The sequence below is a fragment of the Berghia stephanieae genome, chromosome 14, assembly GCF_034508935.2.
Source record: "Berghia stephanieae isolate SIO BIC M18660-M18661 chromosome 14, UCSD_Bste_1.3, whole genome shotgun sequence".
Lineage (NCBI taxonomy): Eukaryota > Metazoa > Mollusca > Gastropoda > Nudibranchia > Aeolidiidae > Berghia > Berghia stephanieae.
In genome coordinates, this window is record NC_088373.1 from 7,611,425 (window position 1) to 7,626,424 (window position 15,000).

The 15,000-nt window shown below is 36.4% G+C and overlaps 2 protein-coding genes across 8 annotated transcripts in view; one reads left to right on the forward strand and one right to left on the reverse strand.

The window, feature by feature from the left end:
- Nucleotides 1-842, reverse strand: part of LOC144960026 (cilia- and flagella-associated protein 68-like) — a 14,738-nt gene extending 13,896 nt beyond the window's left edge. Inside the window, exon 1 of one of the 3 annotated variants that reach the window (XM_078892970.1) lies at nucleotides 716-842. Coding sequence is in view for 1 of the 3 variants with exons in the window: in XM_078892969.1 (XP_078749095.1) it covers nucleotides 520-617 (98 nt within the window). In the remaining 2 variants the exon portion in view is untranslated. Of the gene's footprint in view, nucleotides 1-519 lie in introns of all 3 variants that reach the window. The other 2 variants (XM_078892969.1, XM_078892971.1) reach the window with 2 other exon arrangements.
- A 188-nt stretch (nucleotides 843-1,030) lies between these two features.
- LOC144959610 (uncharacterized) overlaps nucleotides 1,031-15,000 on the forward strand; it is a 30,871-nt gene continuing 16,901 nt past the window's right edge. For 2 of the 5 annotated variants that reach the window (XR_013642636.1, XM_078892240.1), the window contains exons 1-2: nucleotides 1,285-1,360; nucleotides 11,834-11,901. The gene's annotated coding sequence lies outside the window, so the exon portion shown is untranslated. Of the gene's footprint in view, nucleotides 1,147-1,280; nucleotides 1,361-11,833; nucleotides 11,902-15,000 lie in introns of those variants that run through there. The other 3 variants (XM_078892242.1, XM_078892241.1, XM_078892243.1) reach the window with 3 other exon arrangements.

Here is a 15,000-nt window from a genome sequence, read left to right on the forward strand (position 1 = left end):
TTTTCCACAAAATCAAATGAAAAACACTATTTTAAGATGCAAAGGAGAATGGTGAGGAGATGGAGGTGGAGGGGAGGAGGAGGAGGAGGAGGAGGAGGAGGAGGAGGAGGAGGAGGAGGAGGAGGAGGAGGAGGAGGAGGAAGCGGGAAGAGTAGGCGGAAGAGGGGAGGCGGATGAAGAGGGATATAAAATATTAAGAAGTAAAGGCTACGAGGCAAGACGCACATCTGGTTGAGATGGACATTCGCTTATCCAACTCCAACGGTGTTTCCAAGTGTCATCAACTGATCTGAATTAAAATACTGATTAAATTATTGTATTAAACTAGACTACTGCTGTACAAATCAGGGACGGGGGGGGGGGGGGGGGGTTGATGAAGGGTCGAAGACCACATGCACATAATTGCAAATAAATAATAAGTCGAGCGAGTCTTAAATAAGAACCCACATGGGTCGAAGGCTGCGTGCACATAATTGCAAATAAATAATAATTTTGAGCGAGTCTTAAATAAGAACTCACCTGAGGGTGTCAGTGAGAGTGAGAGTGAGAGTGGTGAAACTGAACGAAACGCGAAAGTCGGATTCGGATTGAAAGGTGAGCAGCAGAAGATCAGTCATGAATCCCTGAAAATATTGTAAATCATTTATGAATACACTGTGGAATATTATTCAGAAGTAAGGGAATCGTGGAAATTTAATTATTCTTAGATTTTTACCTGTTTTATATATATATATATATATATATATCTAAGGCAAAAGAAATTTGAAAACCATACAGCGTCCTGCAAAATTAAGGTTGCTAAGCAAAGCAATGGTCACATGATCGTTGATCACATGATCAAATGGTCTTTTTGTAAATTGTCTAAAATGGCGTAAACCGGCATTGTAACTATCTCTGTTAAAAAGTTGCAGATCAAATCGTATTAAATCTCAGTTTAGCGATCTGAACTAAAAATTTGTTTAATTCTGTCAGATAAATATATGCCATTTCACAGATTTTATCGATTTGTTGTTGTTGTTGTTGTAATTATCTGCATTGAGTTCCAATAAGAAAACTGCTATGGAAATGAAAAAAAAAAAAGAAAAAAACTTTTGGTCTTTAACGGCTGTGCGTTTTTTTGAAGAAGAAAATATCGTTCTAAGTGAGGTAAGATTGTTGAGATAACCTTGTGAATTGGAGATAAATTATGGGAAACATTTAAATGATGGGAGCTTTGTCGGTTCCAAGAGTACAAACAGATTGTATCTCTTGAGAACACAAGGAAACTATTTTGACGAGGGCGATAACTCGCACAAGAAAGAAGCTGCAGAAAATAAATTACTAAACAAGAATCAAAGAAGTAATGGATTAATTTCTTGCGGTAATGCTTAAGTTGTGTTACATACCTTGAGTTCTAAAATATTAGGGAGAGATATTATATTATTATCCAGACTAGCTGTAGTACTAATGCCATGTAAATACGAGGCATTTTGTTTTCGGCTTTCACTTTCTGATGGTCTGACTCCGACTCCTGACGCTGACGACCAATGACTAGAGAGCTGAGCCGGTGTTACCAATACTTCGCTTCTATAACCAGGACAAATCATTCGTTTGGACAGAAAAATAAATAAAAACTTACCGCTTACCGTCAAAAGCAGTTTAGATTTGAAGATGCATTTGTTTTCTATCAAAAAACATTCGGTAATGGACAATCCTTGATGAATTTCAAAAGTTGTGTTGAAATTATATCCTAATTGTTTTCATGATTAATTCCTCGCGAAATCGTGTGGGTCCCGTTTCTGTTATCAAGGTTCCGCCTAGCCAGGCAGGGTTGCCAGATCATTTTTGAGTAAGAGACCAAACTAGCTATAGCAAGAGGCCAGATTCCTCGGCAGGAGCCCAAATACCACCAAACCCACCTTAGCCTCGCGAAAACTCTTTAGATTTGTTAAACAATTTAGATAGGATAAGGAAAATTCGTATATATAGAAGCATTAGCAAATGCAATCTGTGGCGTTAGCACGTGTTGCATTTAGATATTTAGATTGCCAAATAAAATAAGTTTTACCGGTACCAGAGTAAAACGATATAACGGGGAAAGTCAGAGGAAGCCAAAAAGTTGGTTACAGGAGGCCAAGTGGCCAAACCAAATGCAATTTGGTGCATTAGTGCAGTAAAAATTGGTGCGCAAAATTAGTTCGTAGCGGATGCGAGACTGCGTGCGTGTGTGTGTGTGTGTGTGTGTGTGTATGTGCGTGTGTGTGTATGTGTGTGTGTCTCTTTCTTTTTTTTTTTTTTGGGGGGGGGGGGGGGGTGCGTACACGGTAACGGGGCATCTCGCCTCAGGATCTACGTACACGTAAACTGATTTACCGTTGCAACACATGCAATAGATGGTCCTCGCTGTCGTGACCGCGCGGCTCGTGTGTGTGTGTGTTATATTTTTAAAAATCAAAACAATTTTAACCATTATTGGCGAGATTCCATCTTACACTCCCCAAACTCCAGATCTTAGTCTTAATGTTATCATTAAAAGACAAGCTTTGCGATTTATAGTTTAATTGAAGCCCGAGTCGAAATATACTCTTACTACTGCTCTCTTGGTGGAAACGATTTATTCTGCATAAGCAATCTGCAGAAAAAAAACTGTCACTGTAAAAGGTTAAAGTTTCACGAAGTACGCTCCGTGAACACCGCTGTAACAATCCTTTGATCTACGTCATCAGGCAACCCATTGTTTCTTTCATCTTTTCCCATTCCCCCTTACTATCCCCCCCCCCCCCCCCCCCATTCCCCCCCCCTTCCCTCTCTCTCTCTCTCTCTCTCTCTCTCTCTCTCTCTCTCTCTCTCTCTCTCTCTCTCTCTCTCTCTCTCTCTCTCCTCTCTCTCTCTCTTTTGTCATAATGTTATCCCTTCCCCTTCCCATCTCATTGTAAAATGAAAACGTTCTGCTGTTTGCAGATACATGTATGATTGTTTTGTTTTTTCTCTTCACTAGGCATTTGAAAAAAAAACAAAAACCTGAAAAAAAAACAAAACAACTTAACCTTTTAAAGGCGAATATCAATCTTACTTGGACCAAAAATAAAATCTTACCGTTTTCATCAAAAGACAAAAAACAAAATACAATTTAAAAACATGAGCTTTTATATAGGGCAATATCCACCCAACGTGCTCAAAGCGCTTTTTATCAATATTCTTACTGCTCTTATGGTGGAAACGTTTTTGTTTTTCTGCGTTAAAAAATAATATAAATGAAGACTATTATTTGAAAACAAAAAAAATCAGTGTCACTGGCAAAGGGTTAATTGCAGTACTCCTGCATCCTGTGAGACTCCTACGGCACTTGCTAATCATAAAAAAGGAATAGCAATCAACAATACTAAGGTGAAAAAAAAAAGAAGAAAAAAAAAAGGTGGGGGGGGGGAGCAAATCCAGTAGCAATGCAACCTTTTAGCGGCGAAATTCGATCTTTGACCTAACACCAAATCTTCTATCATCAAAAGACAAGTAACGGCAAAACGATTATAGACAATTGAAGTCCGAGTTGCGATAGTCTGACTGCTCTCTTGGTGGAAACGCTGTATTCCCCATTAACAATAATAAAGATAAAAGCAAACTATTATCTAAAAGCAAAAAATTAGCTTCGCCGTTAAGGGGTTAAGAACACCTGCAACTGCTGCCAGCATCCTTGAGATGCTCTACGTCACCCAAGGTCACCACGTCTCCCTTTCGTCTTCATGCAACACCCCCCCCTCACCCTCCACTCTCATGGTGGTGGTGGCGGCGGATAAAAAAGGCCTTTTTTTCTTTTATTCAATCAACTTGACTGCTGGTGGACCCTAGGCCTCTCTACAAGTACAAGAAATAATACTCACTTTTTCTCTGCTCCAACGAAAATATCTACCCCCTACCGGTCTAATTATTTGTAGCAGACGTCAAATTTCTCAAAACGGTCACGTGACACTGTAAAAACAACACAGGAAGTCCATGAAAGCTTATTTACGGCATTTCCTTTGAACCGTGTAAACAACAAAATTTCGTTTTCATTCGACTCAACGGGTCAGATTGGCCGGTATTTTTTAACGAACTAAAGTTCTGAAAAATCAAAATGTTTCTTAGAAAGGTGAAAGATGCTAGTTTTTGAAACAGAGGTAGGTTTTTAAAAAAAATCTTTATATTTTACGTGAATGCATGCTCAAGGCGAGTTGGACGTGCAGCGGAGGTTGGTAGGCCAAAGGCGAGGCTCTCTAGGTAGTCTCACTATTTTGAAATTGAAACTCTCATTCATTGAACGTGAGAGGTCGTGCAGCGAAAATTGAACCCGAAATATGCCGGAAGCTGACCATTGTTATGGACGCTGTCGTTGAATCAAAATGAAAGCCAATGAAAGCAGACGCGGAGCTCTTGATTTTCGCCATTCTTTGTCTTTCGCGAAACCACTATGGCCTCAACATCCGGGTCACCCGTTGCCCCAACAATGTTTCTGTCGTCTGCTATTCCAATCGAGGGAATCGGCGGAGAATTCGATATCGTACGAATTTTTTTGTTCGAGCTCTAAAAGTCTCATGAAAATTGATGGAGGTAAGAGACATTTTTTTTGGTTTTATTTAATAATGTAATAATATTTCTTAATTCACATCTATAAAGTGAAAATTTTCCGTTTCTTTAACATTTGAACAGTGTGTATGCGAGGTTTCAATTGAATTGGCCTACCCTGAAATTTTTTATGTGTCCTCGTATTTTTTTTCTATTCCAGCTCTAAAAATGTAATGAAATTAATGGAACTGAGGGACGATTTTTTTGTTTTATTTAATAATGTAATAATATTTCTTAATTCACATCTATGAAGTGATAATTTTCCGGTTGTGTAACATTTGAACAGTGTGTGTACGAAGTTTCAATTGAATTGACCGACCCTGAAATTTTTTATGTGCCCTCTAGTAATTTATTTTATTCCAGCTCTAAAAATGTAGTGAAATTAATGGAAGTAAGGGACAATTTATTTTGGTTTTATTTCATAATATTTCTTAATTCACATCTATGAAGTGATAATTTTCCGTTTGTGTAACATTTGAACAGTGTGTGTGCGAGGTTTCAATTGAATTGACCGACCCTGAAATTTTTTATGTGCCCTCTAGTAATTTATTTTATTCCAGCTCTAAAAATGTAGTGAAATTAATGGAAGTAAGGGACAATTTATTTTGGTTTTATTTCATAATATTTCTTAATTCTCATCTATGAAGTGATAATTTTCCGTTTGTGTAACATTTGAACAGTGTGTGTACGAGGTTTCAATTGAATTGACCGACCCTGAAATTTTTTATGTGCCCTCTAGTAATTTATTTTATTCCAGCTCTAAAAATGTAGTGAAATTAATGGAAGTAAGGGACACTTTTTTTTGGTTTTATTTTATAATATTTCTTAATTCACATCTATGAAGTGATAATTTTACTTTTATGTAACATTTGAACAGTGTGTGTACGAAGTTTCAGTGAAATTTAAACGTTGTTATTTTTGTACTTTTCCATTTAGCAAGTATTGCATTCAGAAAAATGAGATTTGTCGCTAATAATTGTTCTTAAGGAAGAAAATATTTTTTCCAGCATTTTCTTTCTTTTTCTGTTTTGTTTACCTCATCTTTAATTGTTTTCCATACAGTACAGTTTGTGACGTGTGTGAATCGACTAAGTAGATTCTTGTTGTGGAATTTGCTGCATTCCTGTGCATTAACTCGATGGGGCATTGAAGGTAGGATATTTTAATTAATAACCACTCCTCCCCCCTCCTCCTATTCTTAAAATTTATTGGTCTTTCATAGCCATCTTCTATTTCTGAGAGGGGGAGGGGGGGATAAATTGCATCTTTTATATTATTTTTCTTTTTTTTTTTTTTTTTTTTTGCTTTATCTGTCAGTCTTGTTTTCTGCCTTTAAAATATATCATATTATACACATTCAATCTTTATTTATATTCTGAGACTCAAGGTGATAGCACAAAATACCAGCATTAGGTGTGACCCATGGAGATCAGACATCATTGTCTAATTTCTAATCAGTGAATGGCAGTTTGAGTTTTGTCATTGATAGTATATAGACTTATTTTGTTGACAGTAGCCAGTGAAGGCCTTTCACGGATTGGCTTTACATGATAAAACTTCTGATTATGAACTATCAATTGTGCTTTTCAAGCAACATCCCAGTAATTTTTCCTTTATTTGAACACACTATCTTCATTGTTTTTCAAACAGTTTGTCTGGTTTGTGGGTCTACTAAGTAGATTATTGTTGTGGAATTTGCTGCAATCCTGGGCATAAACTCGATTTGGCATTGTCATTGAAGGTATGATATTTTAGTTAATAACACCCCCTCCCCCCTCCTCCTATTCTTAATCTTTATTGGTCTTTCATAGCCATTTTCTATTTCTGAGAGAGAGGGGGGGGGGGGGGGGGGGGGGGGATAAATTGCATCTTTTATATTTATTTTCTTTTTTTTTTTTTTTTTTTTCTTTGCTTTATCTGTCAGTCTTGTTTTCTGTCTTTAAAATATATCAAATTATACACATTTAATCTTTATTTCTTCTTTTGAACACACCATCTTATTTGTTTTTCATACAGTTTGTTTGGTGTGTGGGTCTACTAAGTAGATTCGTGTTGTGGAATTTGCTGCAATCCTGGGCATTAACTCGATTTGGCACTGTCATTGAAGGTAGGATATTTTAGTTAATTACACCTTCTTTTGAACACATCTTAATTGTTTTTCATACAGTTTGGTCTGAGGGTTGTCTGTAGATTCTACCTGCAGGTAACTGTTCTATCTTTGATTGGATAGTGAAGGTAGGATACTTTAATTTATACACCCATCCCCCTTTCTTAAAATCCATTGGTATCTCATACTCATCTTGGGGGTTCTGATAGTTCAACAAAAGTAATGGGATGACCCCACGTGCACTCGAGATTTTTTGATGACGTCCTTATCTACTCCCCAGATATTGGGTCGCTGGGTCCGATCTGGTGGAAATCAGTTTGCGATAACTAGCGTCCTATCCAGAGGGTAGCAAGAAATTGCCATTGTCTGTTTCAAGCTATAGATATTGGGATAAATTCGGGATCCATGGTCTCAGTGGCTCTAAAGGGTATACTCATCTTCAATTCCCAAGGGAAAAAAATATATTGCATTGTTAGTTTTAGATTTTTGCTCTATCTGCAAGTGTCTCTAACTGCCCTGGTATAGTAGTTTTCTGCATGGAACCTCCCAAAATTCTGCACATATTTCATTCACAACACACAAGCTTCTAACATAAAATATTAGCAAAAGTGTGAACCACCGTTGTAAAATTACAAAATCAGGTGAACAAGCAGTTTGAGCATTGCTTTTGTAGCAGATTACACAAAATTGTACTCTGCTGAAAGCCTTTCAGGATTGGTGCTACATGATCCATCTTTTTTTTTTAACTATCAAATGTGTTGCTGAGCTGTCAGAATTCATTTGAATGGAAACTAAAATGACAATTCCAATCATTATGATGTTAGCAAAAGCTAGGTTTTTCTATCTTTTCTTTTTACGTACTCCCCCCCCCCCCCCCCCCCCTCCCCTCCAACTGAATCAACAAGGTCTTGTTGCATCCTTCATACTTGGTTGTGGAGTTAACATTTGTGATTTATAAAAAGTGCTACTTAACAGTTGTTTGGCTTTGTTATCTTTCAGGTGTGTTTGATATCGTCAACAAGGGCTACATCAAACTCATTGTATATAAAGCATTAGAATCAAGAGGTGAGTTGTCTCAAAATTAAAATATAATTTTAAAATATTTTAAAAAAAAAGAAAAGTCAAGCGCATTCATGAAGATTTTTTAAAGAAATGATCAGCCCCACAAACTTACAAAATCCATGTTAAAAGCATTACCCATTGATTACCACTGTACCAATGACAGGATCTTATCGTTGTTCATGAGGCGCTTTATCTTAAAATCCTCTAGAGATGCACAATATAATAATAATAATAATAATGATACGTTTCATCTGTTTGGAAAGTATTTGTACAGACGTATGGTGCATGATAAAAATCAAATAAATATTTGCAACAATATCACAAAGCAACAGAAGTAAAAGTAAATGTATATGGTCTTCAGAATTTAAAAAAAAATTGGAATAAGGGTAAATATCATAAATAGACTTCAGATTATGTGTATATTTGTGAGGAAAGGTATAACCATCCATTTAAGGTGTGAAATGAATGTAAAATTGCACGGTTTTAAAAACAAATGAATTTGTAAAATTCTTATTTAGTTTTTTAGTTAATGTAAAAGTCTATTTTGAAGCATTACATTTATTTTATTTGTTCTGTTAAAGTAATTCAAAGATATATTTAGAGAATAAAATCAACAGAACAAAGCTAATTTTTTAAATTAATAAATCTCTTTTTCTCCCCACAGACCAGTTAAGGCATGGTGTCCAAGACAGCCAGTCAGGTGTGGTCATTAGTGGCAAACTACTCATTTGATCCAGATATGCCTCACCAAATGGAGCATTTGTTTTTCAATGAGTGCAAAAGAAGTATCCTGAAACCATTCTGAAAATTCAAGAGCTTTCTGGTTTCGACATTAATAAAATGTATTATATTTGTTATTCGCTGAAGAAGAGGTTTGAGCCCAAAACGTTCTGTTTTTGGTATTTTGTTCTTTTTTGAACTTATTATATTCATTTTTGTACTAAACAAGAAAAATAAGTATTACTGTTATTGGCTGAAGAAGGGATTTGAGTCCGAAACGTTCCGTATTTGGTATTTTATTCTTCTTTGAGGTTGTTATATTCAGCATTGTACTTTAGAAGAAAAAAAAGTATTATTATTGTTATTGGCTGAAGAAGGGATTTGAGCCCGAAACATTCCATATTTGGTATTTTATTCTTCTTTGAGGTTGTTATATTCATTTTTGTACATTAGAAGGAAAAAAAAAGTATCATTATTGTTATTGGCTGAAGAAGGGAGTTGAGCCCGAAACGTTCCGTGTTTGGTATTTTATTCTTCTTTGAGGTTGTTATATTCATTTTTGTACATTAGAAGGAAAAAAAAAGTATTATTATTGTTATTGGCTGAAGAAGGGAGTTGAGCCTGAAACATTCCATATTTGGTATTTAATTCTTCTTTGAGGTTGTTATATTCAGCATTGTACATTAGAAGGAAAAAAAAGTATTATTATTGTTATTGGCTGAAGAAGGGATTTGAGCCCGAAACATTCCATATTTGGTATTTTATTCTTCTTTGAGGTTGTTATATTCAGCATTGTACATTAGAAGGAAAAAAAAGTATTATTATTGTTATTGGCTGAAGAAGGGATTTGAGCCCGAAACATTCCATATTTGGTATTTTATTCTTCTTTGAGGTTGTTATATTCAGCATTGTACATTAGAAGGAAAAAAAAGTATTATTATTATTATTGGCTGAAGAAGGGATTTGAGCCCGAAACATTCCATATTTGGTATTTTATTCTTCTTTGAGGTTGTTATATTCATTTTTGTACATTAGAAGGAAAAAAAAAGTATCATTATTGTTATTGGCTGAAGAAGGGAGTTGAGCCCGAAACGTTCCGTGTTTGGTATTTTATTCTTCTTTGAGGTTGCTATATTCAATTTTGTACATTAGAAGTAAAAGAAAAGTATTATTATTATTATTGTTATTTGCTGAAGAAGGGATTTGAAGTCGAAACATTCTGTGTTTAGTATTTTATTTTTTGACTTTGCAGTTGGTAGAGTACGCACTTTACATGCAAAGGGACCGGGATTGGTCCCGGGTGCAATCGAGATATTTTTCTGATCCCTTTGACTACCCAGCTGTGAATGGGTAGCCGGGTCTGTTAGATCTGGTGGAAAGTACTTTGTGATGGACTAACGTCCTATCCAAAAGGTAGCAAGCAATTGCTTTTGTCTATTCATGCTATAGCAGCCGGGATAAACCCATGAACCATGGATATCCATTTTGTACATTAAGTAAATATTATTTGCAATTGGCTGAAGAAGGGTTTTGAGCCCGAAACATTCCTTGTTTGGTATTTTGTTCTTTTTAAAAGCTGTTATGAGTAATTATATAGAAAAGTCCACAACTTCTAGCATTTTTATCGTTTTGTTTTCTAGACATGTGAGCTTTTCAAAAAACATTTTCTTTTCTATTGAACGAATCCCTTGTTTAAATAAAAAGTAAAAGGTGCAGTTTTGGACACAATTTTTGATCCATTTTTTCTCTTTGTGATATGTATCAGTTTCTCGTCACTCTTTTGACCATATCTCAAAAACTATAAGTGCCACAATCATAAAACCCATATGAATTTTGATTGTTTTTATGCAAGGAATCCAATGAAACTATTTTCAGAATGATTTGACAACTTTGAAAATTTAGTGAGACTACCTACAATGACAATGACTAGAGAGGTGGGCCTTTGGCCTACCACCAACCTCCGCTGAACGTCCAACTCGCCTTGAGCATGCATTCACGTAAAATATAAAGAATTTTTTAAAAAACCTACCTCTGTTTCAAAAACTAGCATCTTTCAACTTTCTAAGAAACATTTTGATTTTTCAGAACTTTAGTTCGTTAAAAAATGCCGGCCAATCTGACCCGTTGAGTCGAATGAAAACGAAATTTTGTTGTTTACACGGTTCAAAGGAAATGCCGTAAATAAGCTTTCATGGACTTCCTGTGTTGTTTTTACAGTGTCACGTGACCGTTTTGAGAAAATTGTCGTCTGCTACAAATAATTAGACCGGTGGGGGGTAGATATTTTCGTTGGAGCAGAGAAAAAGTGAGTATTATTTCTTGTACTTGTAGAGAGGCCTAGGGTCCAACAGCAGTCAAGTTGATTGAATAAAAGAAAAAAAGACCTTTTTTATCCGCCGCCACCACCACCGTGAGAGTGGAGGGGGGGGGGGGTTGCATGATGAAGACGTGTCACTTGGTGACCTTGGTGACGTAGAGCATGTCAACGATGCTGGCAGATGTTCTTAACCCCTTAACAGCGAAGCAAATTTTTTGCTTTCAGATAATAGTTTGCTTTTATCTTTATTATTGTTAACGGAGAATACAGCGTTTCCACCAAGAGAGCAGTCAGACTATCGCAACTCAGACTTCAATTGTCTATAATCGTTTTGCCGTTACTTGTCTTTTGATGAAAGAGGATTTGGTGTTAGGTCAAAGACCGAATTTCGCCGCTAAAGGTTGCATTGCTACTGGGTTTGCTCTCTCCCCCCCCCCCCCCCCTCCTTTTTTTCTTCTTTTTTTTTCAACTTAGTATTGTTGATTGCTATTTCCTTTTTTTATGATTAGCAAGTGCCGTAGGAGTAGGAGTCTCACAGGATGCAGGAGTACTGCAATTAATTCTTTGCCAGTGACACTGATTTTTTTGTTTTCAAATAATAGTCTTCATTTATATTATTTTTTAACGCAGAAAAAAAAACGCTTCCACCATAAGAGCAGTAAGAATATTGATAAAAAGCGCTTTGAGCACGTTGGGTGGATATTGCCCTATATAAAAGCTCAAATTTTTAAATTGTAATTTGTTTTTTGTCTTTTGATGAAAACGGTAAGAGTGGGTGGTTGGATGGGAGCATCACCCTTGAATCATATACCTATGATGTTCGCATGGGTATATAATCCGATAGTGATGTCGTTTCTTCTTCTCTTTACTAGCCTATCCTGCTTCTTTGGTTTGTGATTGTATTTTTGACAGGGGATATTTTTTTTTTCTGTAAATCTTCTGCCTGTTTGTTCTTGGTTATTTATAATTTAGCTTATGATAACTTTAGGTTATGATTTTGATTTACATTTGTACTATTTTTGTTAGATTGCTTGTTTTTTTTGTTTCAGCGGTCTCTCATATAACCTCAATTGTGTTGGAAGAGACCTAAAGCAACAAACAAACAAACAAAAAAACGGTGAGATTTTATTTTTGGTCCAAGTAAGATTGATATTCGCCTTTAAAAGGTTAAGTTGTTTTGTTTTTTCAAGTTTTTTTGTTTTGTTTTTCAAATGCGGATACGCTGCTTCTTCCTTTTTTTGGCAAGCTATCGCTGTACTTACCCGCATGGCTTGCACACACAAAAGGATACATCTAGGTCATAAAACCTTACATCCAGGTCACAAAATCAGACAACTAGGTCACACATCAAGACATCTCTGTTTCGTTTGTTCCAAGATAGCAAAACAAACCAGATGTCTTGGAGTTCGAAAGAGCTTTCCATAAAAGATTTGGTATTTGCAAGACCCCAGAAACCAATTCCCGATACAGCTCTTGTGCACGGTTACTTATGACCTTGATTTCTTTCGTACCCACCCCCCAAAATCCCACTTATTGTGTGTTATAGGCAGAACATAGTAAATAGCTGGGCTGCCACATGCGTGACTAAATTGGCAAAGAGAGAATCTATACTTTGGCATTAGACACCCATTACCTGATGTCGTGGTTTTTAATCCTTGCCTAGTGAGAGAGAAAAAACAAAACAATCATACATGTATCTGCAAACAGCAGAACGTTTTCATTTTACATTGAGATGGGAAGGGGAAGGGATAACACTATGACAAGAGAGAAAGAGAGAGAGAGAGAGAGAGAGAGAGAGAGAGAGAGAGAGAGAGAGAGAGAGAGAGAGAGAGAGAGAGAGAGAGAGAGAGAGAGAGAGAGAGAGAGATGGGTGGGGGGATGGGGGATAGTAAGGGGGAATGGGAAAAGATGAAAGAAACAATGGGTTGCCTGATGACGTAGATCAAAGGATTGTTACAGCGGTGTTCAAGGTGCGTACTTCGTGAAATTTTAACCTTTTACAGTGACACTGATTTTTTTCTCCAGATTGCTTATGCAGAATAAATCGTTTCCACCAAGAGAGCAGTAGTAAGAGTATATTTTGACTCGGGCTTCAATTAAACTATAAATCGCAAAGCTTGTCTTTTAATGATAACATTAAGACTAAGATCTGGAGTTTGGGGAGTGTAAGATGGAATCTCGCCATTAATGGTTTAAATTGTTTTGATTTTTTTAAAAATAACACACACACACACACACACACACACACACACACACACACACACCACACGAGCGCGCGCGGTCACGACAGCGAGGACCATCTATTGCTTGTGTTGCAACGGTAAACCAGTTTACGTGTACGTAGATCCTGAGGCTAGATGCCCCGTTACCGTGTACGTAGGCACTCCCAAAAAAAGAAAAAACGAAAGAGACACACACACACACTCACACATACACACGCACACACACACACACACACACACACACACACACACACACAGTCTCGCACCCGCTACGAACTAATTTTGCGCACCAATTTTTACTGCACTAATGCACCAAATTGCATACCTATCGAGGGACACTTTTTTCCGTATCTTTTTCTCAATAACCTTGTTTAAAAACCTTTGTTTTGTTTGCACGGCACCAGACGTACAGACGGAAACCCACACGATTTCGCGAGGAATGAATCATGAAAATATTTAGGACATAATTTCAAACACAACTTTTGAAATTCATCAAGGATTGTCTAGTACCGAATGTTTTTTGATAGAAAACAAATGCATCTTCAAATCTAAACTGCTTTTGACGGTTAGCGGTAAGTTTTTTATTTATTTTTCTGTCCAAACGAATGATTTGTCCTGGTATAGAAGCTAAGTATTGGTAACACCGGCTCACCTCTCTAGGACTATGACTGACAATGATTGAGAATGACAATGATGAATGGCTTATACTTATACCATATTCATATTTCATATTGTTAGGCTGTCGTTATAGTTATTGCCGGGCATGTCTGCCAATAAAGAAAATTGATTATGACCCAGCCTAGGCTAGGCCCTAGGGCGAAATAAACAATTTATTCCCGGCCATCATCAATAATTCCAAAATTGTGGCCAGAATGAACAAATTATGGAAATAAAAGTAAAGGGAGACCTTCCGAAAGCTCCTACATCCCCAGTATTCTTGTTTTTTATAATGTTCTTGTAGGGGGTTTGGGAGGGGGGAAACTTTTTTTGTTTTTTTTTTAAGTTAAAGTTAAAGTCTCCCCCCTCCCAAACCCCCTACTAGAACAAGAATACTGGGGATGTATGTAGGAGCTTTCGGAACGCCTCCCAAAGTAAAAGTAAAAGATCAATAAAAAGTTAAGAGTACAAGTTTGACTGAAAGCGAGGCGAGGATCTGTTTGTTTGAGCACAGCGTACCTGCAACCAGGAAGGGGGGGTGACTCTTGAGAAGTTTGATCGTGTGTGTGTGTGTGTGCTTTGCATGTCAAGGTTAAAGATTTATATTTATACATCACGCAAACATGAGTACATTTAAGTTGTTTGTTATACTATCTTTACCACATGTATCATTATTGTAATTGTAATCTTTCAATCAATTTAATATTAAGGGCATTCAAGGGATTTTTATCCTATTTCGCCCTTTAACGTATGTTAACATTTTTTATTTATTTACTTTTACTCACTTTTAAGTTTATTATTTTAATTTAGAACACAGTGAAGACTGGATACCAGAGACTCTTTCCTGAAAAAGACCTCTAGTTTAATTTGTTCACCTGTAAACAGACATGAATTTTAAGATGACTATTGTGTTTCTCTTACTTATAATGCCAGGTTCAGACGAGATTACTTGGGACAATGATGACTTAATACTTGGTGAAATTGTTCTAATTCAATCTGACATAATTTAAGGATGATAAATCTTCTTTATTATAAAAAAAAAAATTATTGCACAATTTAATTCGTTTAGTACTTCGTTATGATTGTTATTGAAATAAATCGACTAAGTAAGCGATTGAGTCAAAATTTATTGCCTTGTGCATTCCTTGTACGTAACAAATGAGTCAGGAGAAAAACGAAACAAAAACAAACACAAGCAAAACAAAAACTTAGGCACTTAGGCGATTTCCAATTAGAAAAGCAGGCATCAGTGTTACGTTTTAAAGAGAAATTATTCCATCTCACCAAATAAGCGGGCATTTAGGCAAAACGGGCACGGCTGGCGGGCATTTAGGCGA